Source organism: Enhydra lutris, unplaced genomic scaffold, assembly GCF_002288905.1.
Source record: "Enhydra lutris kenyoni isolate GAN:26980312 unplaced genomic scaffold, ASM228890v2 scaffoldscaffold12, whole genome shotgun sequence".
Classification (NCBI taxonomy): Eukaryota; Metazoa; Chordata; class Mammalia; order Carnivora; family Mustelidae; genus Enhydra; species Enhydra lutris.
This window is the reverse complement of record NW_019154096.1, coordinates 50045586-50061922: the sequence shown is the minus strand read 5'-3', so window position 1 is coordinate 50061922 and position 16337 is coordinate 50045586. Positions and strand designations below refer to the sequence as shown.

The 16337-nt window shown below is 55.0% G+C and overlaps 1 protein-coding gene across 3 annotated transcripts in view; it reads left to right on the top strand.

Annotated features, from left to right (window-relative positions):
* The window catches only part of LOC111144799 (ribosomal RNA processing 12 homolog), a 30785-nt gene extending 17069 nt beyond the window's left edge, over positions 1 to 13716 (top strand). For all 3 annotated transcript variants that reach the window (XM_022499278.1, XM_022499280.1, XM_022499279.1), the window contains 16 exons: positions 131 to 198; positions 758 to 851; positions 1412 to 1570; positions 1706 to 1786; positions 1992 to 2097; positions 2308 to 2415; positions 2940 to 3097; positions 4481 to 4572; positions 4777 to 4938; positions 5059 to 5231; positions 5449 to 5586; positions 8130 to 8179; positions 9563 to 9635; positions 11156 to 11223; positions 11488 to 11570; positions 11936 to 13716. In XM_022499278.1, coding sequence (XP_022354986.1) covers positions 131 to 198; positions 758 to 851; positions 1412 to 1570; positions 1706 to 1786; positions 1992 to 2097; positions 2308 to 2415; positions 2940 to 3097; positions 4481 to 4572; positions 4777 to 4938; positions 5059 to 5231; positions 5449 to 5586; positions 8130 to 8179; positions 9563 to 9635; positions 11156 to 11223; positions 11488 to 11570; positions 11936 to 12038 — 1716 coding nt within the window. In that variant the 3' untranslated portion in view covers positions 12039 to 13716. The remainder of the gene's footprint in view (positions 1 to 130; positions 199 to 757; positions 852 to 1411; positions 1571 to 1705; positions 1787 to 1991; positions 2098 to 2307; positions 2416 to 2939; positions 3098 to 4480; positions 4573 to 4776; positions 4939 to 5058; positions 5232 to 5448; positions 5587 to 8129; positions 8180 to 9562; positions 9636 to 11155; positions 11224 to 11487; positions 11571 to 11935) is intronic.
* The last annotated feature ends 2621 nt before the right edge of the window (positions 13717 to 16337 follow it).

The window sequence follows — 16337 nt, the reverse complement described above, 5'->3', positions numbered from 1 at the left end:
GCTCCACCACCTGGGGGACAGGGCACTGGATACCAGCGGCACCTGGGTCGAGGCTGTGTGGGGAGGGGTGCAGTTCTCTGTGTTTCTCTCTTCACCAACTCCCTCTTTTTCATCCCCTTGCGGCTGCCAGTTGGTGAACAGCTTCCTGGAAAAGGCCAGCGAGAAGGTGCTGGACTCTGCTAGCTCTGACTTCACCAGGTAAAACGCTCCACTTGAGCTGGGACAGCCCAGGCGGCTAGAGTGTGTGTCGAGCAGAAGCCCTGTGGCTTCTCTCTGCTGTTATTTGGGAAGGTTTTGAGATACTGAATGTCCCAGCTCGACAATGAAGCCTGACTGGCTTCTCCTTCTCAGAGAAGCATTACAGCCTGTTGGGGAAGGATGCGGACCCTGGCGATACACAGCCCAGGTTCAAATCCCAGCTCTACTGATGACAAGCTCTGTGACCTTGGACAGATTACTTACCTGCTCTGTGCGCTCTTTGTCCTTCTCTCTGAAGATGGGCTTGATAATAGACCTGCACCAGGGTTGTTGTGAGGACTGAAGGCTTAAATGCACATGAAGACCTTGGAACCACAGATGGTTCCTTACAGCTAAACTGGCTGCGAGCTGTGATTGTTGTTCCCAGGCTCCTTTGGGGCCCCTGGTCCTCCTCACCCCGACTTCTCCCACTTCTGTACCCAGTAGATAGAAGGCACTGATAGTCTGTGCCCTTCTCCAGCCCACCCTAAGCCCGTCCTTGGTCTTCTGCCCTGAGCAGATTGTCTGTGTTGGATCTGGTTGTGGCCTTGGCTCCCCACGCGGATGAAGCTGCCATCGGCAAGCTGTACTCCACCATCCGGCCCTACCTGGAGGTGAGCCGTGTGGGCTGGACTCCCATGGGACCACCCCTGGGGGAAGAGGGGCCTCCTTGGAAAGGTGGGACCTGTCTTCTTGTCTGGACCATTCGGGCAGGCACAGAAGGCCAGGGCAAGGCCACCTAACTTCTGGAGAGTTGTTTTAGCGGGAGTAACAGAGCTCCTTTGTGATGCCAAAGAGTTAGGCAAAGAAGGGGAGAGCGGAGTGCTCCAGCCAGAAAGGGGAGTGGGCACACAGGCCTCAGTGCAGGCGAGGCCCTGCAGGGTCCCGCTGCTGGATGAGTGTCACCGTGAGGCTTATGAGTGGAGTGGAGTGGAGGCTGGCGGGCCTTCTCCCCCTGCAGCATCCCCCGCCCTGCCTGGCATAGAGTTAGCCTCCCCCGCTCTGCCAGCCCTCCAGAGGCAGGCTGCGGTCCCGAATCCCCCCAGTGCTGGTCACAGTTAATGGTGGCTGTACCGTGACTGTCCTTGAACAGTGCAGGTGGGGGTGGATGGATGGATGGGGGACCCCAGAGTCCCCTCCCTCACCTATTCCTGACCACCATGTCCCTGCCCAGAGCAAGGCCCACGGAGTACAGAAGAAGGCCTACCGGGTGCTGGAGGAGGTGTGCGCCTGTTCCCAGGGCCCTGGGGCCCGCTTCGTGCAGAGCCACCTGGACGACCTGAAGGCGACCCTGCTGGACTCGCTGCAAGGCACCTCCTCACCTGCCAAGAGGGTGAGGCTTCCGAGGCACCCATGCTCTGCCCCCGGGAGGAGGGGCGACACTGGGGGAGAAGCATCCCAGAGACAGGGGACTTGAGGGGCATAGGTGGCATTGAGGGGTCCTAACTCTCCTCGCCCTGCCCTGCAGCCCCGTTTGAAGTGCCTCATACATATCGTGAAGAAGCTGTCCGCTGAACACGAGGAGTTCATCACTGCCCTCGTCCCGGAGGTGAGGGGTGCGGGCGGGGGGTGTACGTGTGTTCTGAGGGGCTCCTTGGAGTGTGGCTTGGGGGAGAGCAGTACGGGGGTGAGGGGTGCCTCAGTTCTCTGCCTGGGAGCTTCGGCACCCCTGCCTGCCCCCTTCTGCCTCAGGCCACCACCTGGTCCCTTAGCGGGCAGCTCCGGAGCTCGTGTTTAAGGGATTGTCTGGGCAGGTGATCTTGTGCACCAAGGAGGTGTCGGTGGGGGCTCGGAAGAACGCTTTTGCCCTGCTGCTGGAGATGGGCCGTGCTTTCCTTCGGTTTGGCCCAAACCAAGAAGGTGAGGGGCTGGGGTACGTGCTCCGCTCGCAAGTGTCAGGGAGGTACCCCTCCAAACCACTAGCTAAAGACAAAAGGTGGGGAGAGCCGCCTGGCTCTGGAGCGGGCAGGCTGCTCCTCTCTGGGTGGAGTCCCATTCCCTGGGGGGCCCAAGGTACAGCGTGTGGAGTGGCTCTGCCTTTGTGTGACTGCCCTTGTCTCGCCCTCCCAGAAGCCCTGCAGCGCTACCTCGTCCTGATCTACCCTGGCCTCGTGGGCGCTGTGACCATGGTCAGCTGCAGCATCCTGGCCCTGACCCACCTCCTGTTTGAGTTTAAAGGTGAATGCTGTTTCCTTGAAAGCCTGGGAGCCCTCAGGATAGGAAAATGCCCAGAAGGTCAGGGCAAGGTCATTATCAGAATAAGGTAGCTATCACCTTCCTTCTTCGAGGGAGGAGAAAGAACCAAAGCCAAGCCTAGCTGCCTCTTGTCCCTGCTGCTATCCATGTCATCTTTCCTGTGTACCTGCAGTTGCCCTGTGTCCCACTGTCAGAGGGGATCAGAGGCGGTCAGGCCCCAGGTGTTAGTCCCGGTTCTGCCTCTTACCAACCATGGGAGACCTCGAGCAAGTTTATGGACCTCGTAGGACCTCAATTTCTTACCTCTAACATGGGAGAGAAAAACACGACTTGATCACAGGTTGGCTGTACTCTATGCGGAGTGACTAGGACCTTGCCGGATACACAGAAGTCCCCCAAATGTTAGTTCCAACTCATGTGACCTGACAGGGATCTTGGGTCTGGATGGGGTCCTGGGCGTCTCTGACGGTGGCCCTCTGGAACCCCCACCCCTGCCGCCCCTCCAGGTCTCATGGGGACCAGCACGATCGAGCAGCTGCTGGAGAACGTGTGCTTGCTCTTGGCTTCCCGCACCCGTGATGTGGTCAAGTCAGCACTGGGCTTCATCAAGGTGGCAGTAGCGGTCATGGATGTGGCGTGCCTGGCCAAACACGTGCCGCTGGTGGTAAGCGCCCCCTTCCCCTTGGTGGGTGGCAGCCTGGCCTCTGGCCTGCTGGCACGGACCCAGCAAGCCTTGAGGCCAGCAAGTTCCGGACATGTGTTTAGCTCTGAACCATCTCATGGAACAGGTCATGCAGGAGCCCTGGAAAGGACCGGTAGGGTAACACATACCTACCTGGTGGGAGTGAAGGAGGTACATGGTGCCAGGCCGCCTCCTATGGCCCACCCCCTCCCCCTTCATAGAAATAAGGGCTCTGCAGGCTGCAGGCCAGGAGGCATGACCACCCTTTGTTTTACAGATGGAGAGACTGAGGCCAGAGATTTCCCCAGGTCACATTGCTAGTGAGAGTGGCCCTGGGACCAGAATGCAAAGCTCAGAACTGACCCTCAGGGCTCTCCCCACCGAGGGGCCCATTTTCTTGCTTTTTTTTTGTGTTTGCATTCTGACCTTCTGGGTTCAAGGAAGCTCCTCTGGACAGTCCGGCTGACTGCAGAAGGGCCCACAGAGCGCCCTGGGGTTGGGTCCCAGCCCCTCAGCTGGGCCCAGGGTGTGCCACCAGCAGGGTCTCTCTGGCCCCTATGTCCACCTCCTCAGTGTTTCCCTTCCAGCTGGGTGGGTCGCACCTCCAGGTCTCTCTTGCCTCTCTTCTTCATATCTGGCCTTGGGTAAAGGAAAGAAAGGGGAGATGGGGGTCAAGGTAGCCTGCCCCTGCCCTCCCGAGCCTGCCACCTTACTGGGGACCAGAAATGAGAAGGGCAAGAGCAGTGGTCTGTCATGGGGTGCCAACAGTTTATGAAAGCCTTTCAAAGGGTCATTGGGGCTCTGTGTCCCCAGCTCTGTTTGGGGACACTGCAGAGATCTGCCACCCATTCGTGGGTCCCAGCCAAGCCCGACGAAGGTGTGCGAATTGTCCCCACGAGATGAACGCAGAGTGGTGGAAGGGTTGTGTGGGACCTGGAGAAGCCTGGCGGTGTTGGGGCCCAGTGTGGGCCATGGCATCAGAGAGGCCTGGGCTGACTGCTGTCCCTGGCCGTGGAGCGGCCACTTAACTCTCTGTGCCTCCGTTTCCTCGTCTGTAAACTGGGTGTCATGATCGATCTGCCTCATGGGGTTCTAAGGATTCAGTGAGGTAATAAAGGAGAGATGCCAGACTATTCGGAAGACTCGGAAGCTATAATCTCGGAAGGGTAGTCGTGGATTGTCACAGAGGAGGCTTAGGGGGAAGGTGGACGGCCGCCGGGTTGCAGAAATGCAGTTGGATCAAGGGGTGGGCCAGGAACGGGGTTGCTGCGACCTTCACCCCTTTGCTGTGTGCCTGGTCTGCACCACAGTGAGAGGGCAGAGAAGGTGGAGGGTGCCCCTGACTCTCGCTGCTCTGCCCGGCAGATGGAGGCCATTGGGAAGCTTTCAGACGACATGCGGCGGCACTTCCGCATGAAGCTTCGGAACCTGTTCATCAAGTTCATCCGCAAGTTCGGGTCTGTGTGCGGGAGCCACGGGGGAGGGCCAGGGAGGAGTTGAGGGGCTTCCAGTCCCCGCAGGGAGCCTGCAGAGAGTGGACTGGACAGGAGGGCTTGGGTCTGAGTCCCGCCCCTGTGGCCAGCAGGGCTCTGGCTGAGCCCTTCTACTTCCAAAGAGCACTCTGTGGCCGTGCGCCTTGCCAGCCTCTCGCTGCCCTGCAGGTTTGAGCTGGTGAAGGGGCTGCTGCCCGAGGAGTACCACAAGGTCCTGGTGAACATTCGGAAGGCAGAGGCCCGCGCCAAGAGGCACCGTGCTCTGAGCCAGGCTGCCGAGGAAGAGGAGCAGGAGGAGGAAGAGGAGTCTGCCCAGGGCAAAGGCGACAGGTAAGACCCCTAGTGGGGTCCTGTGGACTGGGTCTTCCTCAGCCACAGCCTGCCCAGCCCATGCTCAGCTGCCCCCGCCTCTCCTGGGAACACCCTGACTTGCCACTTCTCTGTCCTTAGCATCGAGGAGATTCTGGCCGACTCGGAGGAGGAGGAGGAGGAAGAAGAGGAAAGGAGCCAGGCCAAGGAGCGCCGGAGGCTGGCCCGACAGAGGAGCCGGGCGTGGCTGAAGGAGGGTGGTGGAGATGAGCCGCTCAACTTCCTGGACCCTAAGGTGGCCCAGCGAGTCCTCGGTAAGCAAGAAGTGACTGGCACATGAGTCCAGAAAAGAGGCTCGCCTTGGTGCCCCATTCAGGGGTTGGGGTGACATCCCCAGAGGCCAGTGGGCACCCCTCACCACCACAGTCACACACCGTGTGCTGCAGGCACCCGTGTCGTTGGTTTGGAGGGGGCTGTGGGTGGCTTAGGACTGACCTGCCACCTCTTCACTGTCCAACTCTGTCACACTAGCCACACAGCCTGGGCCTGGCCGGGCCAAGAAGAAGGACCACGGCTTCAAGGTGAGCGCCGATGGCCGCCTCATCATCCGGGAGGAGGACGAGGACGATGCTGTCACGGCCAGGACGGAGGAGGAGGAAGGCACGAAAGGTGGGACTGTCATCCGTTCTGGGGACACAGTGCTGGCCTGGGCGGGGCTGCACTCTCTTGTTCATTCACTCACTCGTTCAGCGCCCACTTGCTGGGGGGGTGTAGGTAACAGCAGAGACAAGGAGCTGGGAGCTAAGGCAACTTCCTCAAACTTTTTGAGTTTCTCAAACTTTTTTGACCACATTAAGAAATCTTTCTATTGCAAGCTAGCCATTTATACAATACATACATCATCCAGGCAGAACTTTCAAAACACCGTACTTCCTCTTAAGAGTGCGTGACACTGTTTTGGCCTCTATTTTGTTCTGCTGCTTTCTTTCTCCTCTTCTCCCATTTTTTTCCTTTTCTCCTTCTTTTTTTTAAAATGTGATTTGGCTGAGGTCCGGAAGCTCATTTAGAGGTAGAGGACCCAGGCTTGGAGCCTGCCTCCTTCCCTACTGCATGGTCTCCTGCTGTCTGGGAGCGGCCCTGGTGAGAAGTCTCCGTCCTGTGGAGTCTTTCCTGATGCCCCTCCCCCGTGTCATCTGTTGGATCAGAAAGCCTGTTTTCAGACATTTATCTGCCTTCCTCTTTTTTTTTCATTCCCACTGTCCTGATTCCTGGGCGCTTGACTCACTACAGCCTCTGAACCGGTGTTCACACGGCTTACCTGCTGTGTGACCAGGGACAATCACTAACCTCTCTGTGCTTTTTTTTTTTTTTTTTTTTTTAAAGATTTTATTTATTTATTTGACAGAGAGATCACAAGTAGGCAGAGAGGCAGGCAGAGAGAGAGGAGGAAGCAGGCCTCCCGCTGAGCAGAGAGCCCGATGCGGGGCTCGATCCCAGGACTCTGAGATCATGACCTGAGCCGAAGGCAGCGGCTTAACCCACTGAGCCACCCAGGCGCCCTCTCTGTGCTTTAATATCCTTATCCCAAAATGGGCATCATGGTTGTAGATAAAGTGGGTAGCCAGAACAGCCGTGTCTGCGTATAGTGGAAGGGTGACCACACTGGTTCCTGATCCGGTCCTGCCGCTGCCCCCTCTCACCGCTCTTAGGTTCCAGTCTCCTTGCTCCCTTCTTGCCCAGATGTCCTTGGTGCTGGGAACACCCTTCCCTTCTCCTCCTGCCTCCCCGCTCTTTAAGATCCAATCCGAGTGCTTTTCTGTGGCCCGTCCGTGGTCCTCAGCCTTCAGCCTCGTCCCCCAGCGCTCCTGGCAAGCCTGGGCACCACCCAGCACGGGGCATGTCGTCCCAGGTTGTCTTGTGGTGTTATTTGCTTGTTGATTGACTTTGCTTAACTGTGTCTCCCCCGGCTGGTCAGAATTTCATAGGGGAAAGTACAGGTAATAAGAAACTTACCCCATGAACCATTTTTGAGCATGTAGACTGGTGCTTAGTACAGTCACGTTGTCTGACAACCAATCTCCACGACCACTTTCAGCTACAAAACTGACACTCTGTGCCCATTAAACAGCCCCTGCTCCTGGCCCCCACCCCAGCCCCTGACAGTCCCCATTCCAGAATCTGTCTGTAGTCATTTGAATTTGAGTTGGAATCTAGGTGCCTCAAGTAAGTGGAATGATGCACTGTCTGTCCATGACCTGTGTATTTCTCTCAGCTGGTGTCTGCAAGGCTCATCGGGCTGCAGCGTGTGCCAGAATTCCCTTTGCGCAAACCCTTGGTTCGTTTTAATTGAGATGTTTGTTTTGTGTTGTTGAGTTGTGGAGGCCTTCACACAATTTGCACATTAACCCTTTATCACCTGTGTGATTTTTTTAAAATTTAATTTAATTTATTTATTTGACAGACAGAGATCACAAGTAGGCAGAGAGGCAGGCAGAGAGAGAGAGAGAGAGGAGGAAGAAGGCTCCCTGCTGAGCAGAGAGCCTGACTCGGGGTTCGATCCCAGAGCCCTGGGATCAAGACCTGAGCCAAAGGCAGAGGCTTTAACCCACTGAGCCACCCAGGCACCTCTGTCACCTGTGTGATTTAAAAATACATTCTCCCCTTCACTCTATAGAGTGGTTTTTCAGTCTGTTGTGTCCTTGAGACATGGAAGTATAGTTTTGTGATAGTCCATTTTATCTATTTTTACTTTGGTTGCCTGTGTATTTTCTTGGTTCATACTTCTTTGGCTCATTCCTTCACAGCGCTCAGCTCATAGAGAGCAAAAAAAGAAAAAGAAAGAAAGGTTTCTCAAGTAGGAGAATGAGGCTGTCCTCCAGGCAGAGCGGGATGTCTGTGGGGCTGAGGCGTGTCTGACTCCCCAGGAAACCCAGGGTTTTCTTAGGGTCTCAGAACAAGCTGTGTTTATCTCAGAAGTGGGATCACCACTTCCCTGAGGGGCCGTCATCCATGGGGCCTAGGATGGGAAAGATAAAGAGGCAGTCGGTGTTCAGGAGTCTTGTCTCGCCCAGAAGGACGTGGGTTTTCTTGGGCTGGAGTTGCCAGCTCCGTCAGCCTGATGAGACAGGAGAAGGCAGGACGACATGTGTGTGGGCTTTGGGCAAACGGGTGCTCCCTGCATGCTCACAGGCCTTTCTTCCTTTTGGTTCCAGGGGAGGACGAAGAGATGACTGACGTGATGGAAGACATGGGTGTCAGGAGTGTGAGTACTTCCTCTGATGGGCGGCTGTGCCCTCAGGGCGAAGCCTTGGGCTGACAGGTCCTCTGCCTGTCTATCCCTAACTCCCCTCCCCGACACAGTGCACACACACACACCTGCCCTGTTTCCTGAATCCACAGCAGAGCCTTGCGGTGGTGCGTAGGGGGCAGTCCAGAGGGTATGGTGTGTGTTACAGGGCACACTGTAGTGGGTGACCAGCTGAAGGAGACAGGCAGAGCCCTTTTTCTCTCCCCCGAGGGCTCAAGCAACATCTGGCCTTTGTGTTCCAAGGGGCAGGTTCCTGCGTGGGGCAGGGGCAGCCACCACTGGGGAGTGCACAGGGCCCCATGCGTCACCTCAGCAATCCTCACAGGTGACGGGGACCCTCATCATCCCCGTTTGCAGAGGGGGCTTGCAGAAAGTAAGTAGTTTACAGGGATTGTTAAGTGCAGAGGGGATTCGAACCCTGGCCTTCCCATCTCCTGAGCCCCAGAATTTAACCCCCTTGGTAACTCCCAGGATGGAGTGCAGCCTCTCACCGGCCCCACCCGAACTAGCGAGGGTGATGTGAGCCCAGCCCCTCACTGTCCTTCCTACGCCCAGCAGACAACACTTCCGGGGGCACTTTGGAGCAATGTCTTATTTCTTTGTCCTCTCAGACTGTGGCCAGCCCATTCAGCCTTCCTGGGTATCCCCCTTGGGACAGGGGAGAGGCAGGGGATACAGTGTTAGTAGTGAAGGCAGGTCCTGGGGCCCCATTCCGACTGCAGCCTGACTTTTCAGTTTGTCACCTGTGGATTTTAAAGAATTATCGGGCTGGCTGGATGAGATTGGACATGTCAAGCACATGAGTATAGCATCTGGTGGTCTTCTCCCCAAATTACTGCTTTCGTTAATATCATTCACCACTGCCCTGTCCCTGGCCAGATGTCCGTCTTCCCACCAGGGCCCGACGAACTGCCTTGTTACCACAGCATTGCACCCATGCAGAATTCTGTTTGGAGACCTGGGTGAAAACCAGACATAAAAGATCAGAGTTACAGGGTCAGAGTGTAGCTGAGGGTTTGAGAGACCCCTGATGCAGGAGGCCCCCTCCGAACAGGAGCGTAAGCTTAGGTTAGGATACCTAGATGGGCACTTGGAGCCCTGGGACAGGAGTTCTGTGTGAAGCAGTCAGGGCCTGGGCTGGAACCTTGCTTCTGTGCTATTTAGCTGTGTGATCTTAGTTCCTTACCCTCTCTGAGCCTCAGTGTGCTCGTCTGTAAGTGGAGGGTGGAGTGCTTGGCTGGGAACCTTTTCTCCTAACACAGGTTGCTTGCTCTTACTGGGAACATTAATGAGGTGATCATATATCCTTGTTAATGAATGTTGCTCACCACTTTATAGAAGAAACACCAGAAGCTCAAGCATCAGAACGAGGCTGACGATGAGGAGCTAGAAATGCCACCTCGGTACCAAGGTGAGGCCTCCACGCTTCCCTCTTGGGACACTGTGTTCCTTGTCCCCGTGTTAGTCAGGGAGTTGCAGGCAGAGCCACGAGTTTGCATGGCCACGTTGCAGTCAGTCAGCACCGACAAAGATTGGCCAATATGTCACCCAGGACTGGGGTAGGGCCTGAGAGTGTCAGGGCCGGGGGGTCAGGAGGTCTCTGCATGGAACCCCCAGCCCTTCTGGGAGCCCCTGAGCCCCATCTCTGTCCCACCCACCTAGGCCTTCCGTGAGGCTTGCAGCACACCCCTTTTCCTGGGGGTGTCTGCATCTCTTGTCCAGCCCTGAGTTGGGCTGGGTTTGGGGAGACCACCTTAGCCTGGAAGGATGGAAGGTGGCAGCTGGGGGGGTCAGCTGGGAGGGTCAGCCCAGGGTGTTCCCTTACTCATTTGTCTCTGGTCCCCTGAGCTGTTCGTTTCCCCAGAGCAGCTGCTAGAGATACCCGCATGGCTGCCCGAGACCAGGGGAGGTCTCTGTTACTCATCTCCGGCCCCCTCCCCTGCGGGCAGCCCCTGGCCTTGAGTGGCCCCAGCAGAGCCCCAGCGGTGCATCTGGAGGGACAGGGGCTTCTGTTGCAAGTCCCCAGCCGCAGGAACAGATTTGTCCTCGGAGTCTTCTGGCAGCCTGACCCAGCTAGAGAGCCTCCTGGCTTCTCCCTCTGTGGCCTCCCAGGCCAGCACCCAGTTTGTCGCCTCTGCTCTGAGGTGCTGTGGTGTGGAACCAGCCAGTGTGGCACAGGCCCCAGGGGCGGGACAGCTGGTGCTCTGCTATGAGGCTGACTTGGCCCAGTCCTGCCACCTCTCTGAGCTTCCAGTTTCTCACCTGTGAAAGAAAAAGCAGCCTTCATCCGGAGTATCTCAGAGAGTCCTCCTGAGTCATCATTGTAGAATTCCACTCATGAGTGTGTTCAGATCCGGACTGGAAATGCCAGGTGACCTTGGAAGCACCTGGGTGTCTGTACCTGCAGTTCGCAAGTCTGTACAATGGGACAAGAGCCGCCTTTCTCTGTCAGTGTCAGTGTGCAGCCCAAACGAGCTGAAGCCCGAAGTGCCTTGTTCTACAGATGAGGTTAAAAGCTCCAGAAACTCAGAGACTTGCTGAGGTTTCAGCCGGTCGTGGTTCAACAGGGAGCTGGGTTTGGGTCTGACTTCAGAGCCTATGTTCTTTCTCTAGAGCAGACAGAGCGGATTTGGCTTTGGAGACTGTGGGGTGGCTTGTGTTAGCAGAGAAGGGGTGTGTTCTCAGACGTCGCTGGTCGGTCTCTGCAGCTTCAGGGCCACTGACGAGCCCACTGGTCTAAACTGTCAAGCCACTGGACAGTCCCTTCTCGAGGAAGGTCTTTTTCCTTGCTGGGTAGGGGACAGAGCCGGCTGCGAGCCTTGATTTGTCTGCTCCCTGGCAGCTCTGCAGAGAGAAGGTACCCATTTCCTTCTCATGGGAGGATGCTGCCCTGGCTTTGCCTGATTCATGGCCTCTGTGTTCTCCCTTTAGCTGGAGGCTCTGGCATCCACCGCCCTGTGGCCAAGAAGGCTATGCCTGGGGCCGAGTACAAGGCCAAGGTAAGAGCCATGGGTAGAGACAGAACCCCTGGGAAAGGGCGAGGGCAGCTGTGTAGTCCAGACTCAGGCCACGGCGACGGGCGCACTGAGGATCTGTTAGCATCTCAAGTCCATGCCCTTGTTGGGCGCCACTGCAGGGATGTGAGTGCCCTTGGTGCCACCAAGGCACAGAGTGAAGGGGAGGACACGGGCCCTGTTAAGTCAGGAGCAGGGAGGAAGGGCAACCTTACGCTCCTGGCTGATTCTGTGTCTATGGCTGAGCAGAAAGCAAAGGGTGACGTGAAGAAGAAAGGTCGGCTCGACCCCTACGCCTACATCCCCCTCAACAGAACCAAGCTCAACCGCAGGTACGTGATGGGTGCTGCAGGGTCGGCTGGGATGGTGGCTGTGGGGCTGGGAGCTCCGAGCTCCTAAGAGGGGAGGGCCTCATTCTCAGTAAACTCTTCAGCTTAATGTCTAAGTGTTTCCCAGTTTTTTAATTTGGACTTTTTAACGTGCACCGTCACACCATTGGCAAACACGTGTGCTGCTGACTTGAACTGCTCTTTCAGGCAGGGGAACGCCCGGTCTGTCCAGATCACGTGCGGTCCACTGCCAGGCAGCACACTTTCCCCCTATTCCTCCTAATGCTGGGGGGCCATCTTTCAGCATTATGGTTAGGGGGACTGCCTGTCTTCAGGGAGATGTGACCTTTCTGTTCCTTTCCCTGCAGGAAGAAGGTGAAGCTGCAGGGACAGTTCAAAGGCCTGGTGAGAGCTGCCCAGCGGGGATCCCAGGTGGGACACAAACTCCGCAGGAAGGATCGTCGGCCCTGAAGCCCCGGGGCCCCCAGAGCTGCTCTGTGACCCCGCCTAAGGTCCCCCTGCAGCTCCCGATGCTCGAGGTTCTGGCACAGCCTGGACTCAGAATGACTTATTGGACGGGGCTTGGCTTCCAGAGAGGCACCCAGGATTTTGGGAGCTCCAAACTGGAGTTGCCCCTCAGAGATGTCCCTAAGGCCTAGGGATGGGAATGTGGTCTCACTGCCTCCAAGAAGGCTGGTGAGGCCGCTGTGGTTCCTGTGCAGGTGACCATGCACCAGAGCACCTTCCTGTGCAGGTGACGGTGCGCCAGAGCAGAGCACAGCTTCTGTTTCTTCCAGTCGCTTATAGCCATGTGGCGCTTAGCCTGGCTGTGGTCTGGGTGTGTAAGATTTGCTGTGACCAGGTGTAGAATAAACGGGCACCACCATGCGTTATCCTTGGAAGCACTGTGCTTTATCACCTGCACCTCCGGGGCCAAGAACCATGTCCAGCTATTGGCAACAGTAGCTTGACCGCTTCTTGGCCGGTCCCAACATCCGGTCTCAGGCACTGCAGGTAGCCCTGGGTCAGGCCTTAGGGCTTGCCCAGGGACACCCACCTGTGTCAGGAGGTCTCCCCGGCTTCTCTGTACAGCTCCAGTCAGAAGGTGACATTTGGAGGTGCGGGAGGCACGGGAGTGCTCTGGAGCCGGTCTGTGGAGCGGCCGAGAGCTGCCTAGAGCCATGGCGCCGGCTGCCCCCAGCCGCCCCGCACACAGCTTTCTCCTGGCAGCTTTGTTCTCAGATTCACTGAGGTGATTACCGAGCCCCTCTGAGTGCCGAGCACAGCAGGATCTCCTGCCTCCCTGATCATCATGTCCTGGTTTCCCGGGCAGGTAGACAAGTTGTGCAGAGAGCAGCATGCTTTGTTGGTCTGGAGTCAAGGGAATAGTAGTGCTGACCTCCCATTGCCCCTGAGGTCACTTTATCAGCCAGGGGACCCCTGTGTGTGTTTTCCTAACAGGCATCAAGAAGCAAGGAACCCTGGGGCTTTTCCCAACAGGAGGAATGTTCCCCTAGCATTTGATCTATAGCTTTATTCCTCTTAAATTCTCTCCGTTTGCGATGAGACAACCGCCCCCGCCAGCCTCTATACACACATACTCAGTAGTTTCCATTCTAGTTTCATGCCCTTGGCTCAGATAATGCTCCCAGGAGGCACTGTGCGCAGGAGCTCCAGTCTTGATTTGATCCATCCACCCCCAAATGAGGGCATCTCTTCCTAGTTACTTGGGGGCTAGGAAGTGGAGAGGAACCACACTTCACCCAGAGGTGGCGCTCTTTCCATGCCTTGTTCACAGAACGTCCGGGCTTGGAGAGCCAGGACCTTGGTCACAAGAGATGGCTATTAGAAATTTGCCAACGTGATCTGTGACCCCTGTGGTTACACTTCGGTACAAACTAGGCCTATCGTAGCCCTCTGCTGTTTCCTTTGTCAGGAAATCAGCCACGTGCCGAAAGACACTCCATGAGAGTAGGAATGGGGATAAGCCAGTTGCCCAATGTTGATATTTTTAACAAAAAGTCTGAAACCAGCTTGCTTACTATAGTGTGCTTTCCAGGGACCTTCATTTTCTTTCTAATGTAGGGCTGGAGCAAGTGTCTAGAAGGTTGGTGTTGGGGCACCTGGGTGCCTCAGGTGGTTAAGTGCCTTCAGCTCAGGTCATGATCCCAGAGTCCTGGGATCGAGTCCCACATTGGGCTCCTGGCTCAGTGGGGAATCTGCTTCTCCCTCTCCCCCTGCTTATGCTCTCTCTCTGTATCTCTCTGTCTCAAATAAATAAAATCCTTAAAAAAATTGTTTAGCGGGGCGCCTGGGTGGCTCAGTGGGTTAAAGCCTCTGCTTTCGGCTCAGGTCGTGATCCCAGAGTCCTGGGATCGAGCCTTGCATCAGGCTCTCTCCTCTGCGAGGAGCCTGCTTCCTCCTCTCTCTCTGCCTGCCTCTCTGCCTACTTGTGATCACTGTCAAATAAATAAAATCTTTTTAAAAAAATAATAAAAAATTGTTTAGGGACACCTGGGTGGCTCAGTTGTTTGGGTGCCTGCCTGTGGTTTGGGTCGTGGTCACTGGGTCCTGGGATGGAGCCCCACATCGGGCTCTTTGTTCAATAGGGAGCCTGCTTCTCTCTCTGCCTGCGGCTCCCCCTGCTTGTGCTGTGTGTGTGTGGGGGGGGCAAATAAATGGATAAAATCCTTCAAAAAAAAATAACTTCTTTATGAAAAAAAAAAGTTAAAAAAAAAAGGTTGGTATTGCTGATGCTCTGAATTCCATATTCTTGTGGAAGTCGACTTCAGATGCAAATTATCTTAAAGCAGAGGCAAGAATTAATCTGCCCAGAAACTTAAGGTGCTTGAAACACTTGTTACGAAAATCATTGCTGCTTTTGTTCCAGCAGTGGGAGTGAAGGGGAATTGGGAATATTTATCAACGCAAGGCTCATTCAGTTTCTGGACAGCTAGAAAAGCTGAGGGCCTCCACCAAGATCCAGATCTGCTACTTTTAATTTTGTTATACTTTTGGTGAAATCCAAGTCAGATTTCCTCTGGCTTTTCTGGGGTTCATCCTCTATTCCTTCTCAGAAATGGAAGGCAGAACACGGCCTGCCTGACTGCACGGAAACGGCACCCCTTGTGTCGGCCGAGGCAGCATTCAGCGTCGGGGGTTTACAAAGGCGGTCCATTCGTGTCCCCCTGTCCTGATGCCTGTGGATATCAGCGGGTCTGGTTAAACCAGCCTCAACTCTTTCTGGGAAATGCAGCTTCTTGCGACTGGCTGCGGACCTGGTGGCAACGGCTCCTGACATGAACCTGTGCCGGGGGCTGCCACCTTAGGTCCGCTGTGTCTCTGCATCCCTGCCTCAGTCCACCTGCTTCATCGTGTTTCCTGCACTGTGTGCAACAGGTGAGAAAATGACGTACGATATTCAAGTGGTCTCTGTTCTCATTCTTCTTCGTGCTTATGTTTCATCACAGGGTAACTTAAGAAATTAGTATGTATTTTCTGTTTTGCTATAAGAGTAATAAAGATTCACAGAACATTTGGAAAAAACAAAAGTAAAAGCAGGAGCTGGAATCCTTCCACCAAATTCTGACTGTGAATCTTAGAATAGATGACCCTGGAGCAACACGGATTTGATATGCACAGGTTCACTTACGCATGCTTTTTTTTATTCATTTGACAGAGCGATCACAAGTAGGCAGAGAGGCAGGCAGAGGGGAAGAGGGAAGCAGGCTTCCCGCTGAGCAGAGAGCCCGATGTAGGGCTCAATCCCTGGACCCTGAGATCATGACCGGAGCCGAAGGCAGAGGCCCAACTCCCTGAGCCACTCAGGTGTCCCACACATGGATTTTTTAAAAAAATTATTTATTTATTTATTTGAAAGAGAGAGAGAACTTGGGGGGGGGTGGCAGAGGGAGACAAAATCTTCACACCAACTCCCTGCTGAGTGCAGAGCTCAATCTCACAACCCATGAGATCCTGACCAGAGTCGAAACCAAGAGTCAGATGCTTAACTGACTGCCACCCAGGCGCCCGAATTGTTTTGATAAATACCACACAGAACTGTATCTGTGCTATCTCTTCATTATGGTGTTCTTTTTTTTTTTAAGACTTTATTATTTATTGGACAGAGAGAGATCACAAATAGGCAGAGAGGCAGGCAGGGGACGGGGGGTGGGGGAGAGCAGACTCCCACTAAGCAGAGAGCCCCATGCGGGGCTCCATCCCAGGATCCTGGGATCATGACTTGAGCTGAAGGCAGAGGCTTTAATTCACTGAGCCACCCAGGCGCCCCCATTGTTATGCTCTTAATAGCGTTTTCTTTAACTTGCTTTGTATAAGAATACAGTATATAATATATACTCAACTATGTTATCAGTAAGGGCCCTGGTCATTGGTAGGCTATTAGTACTTAAGTTTTGAGTGAGTCAAAAATTGTGTGTGGATTTTGGACTGAACAGGGGTTAGTATCCCTAACCCCTACATTGTTCAAGGGTCAGCTGTATCAACTGTATATTTCATTCCTGTTTTATAATACATGAGGGGTTTTTGATACAAAAATAGAGTTATAAAATACAAGTTTATATTTTTTTTTTAAAGATTTTTTTATTTATTTATTTGACAGAGAGAGATCACAAGCAGGCAGAGAGGCAGGCAGAGAGAGAGGAGGAAGCAGGCTCCCCGCTGAGCAGAGAGCCCGATGCGGGGCTCGATCCCAGGACCCCGAGATCATGACCTGAGCCGAAGGCAGCGGCTTAACCCACTGAGCCACCC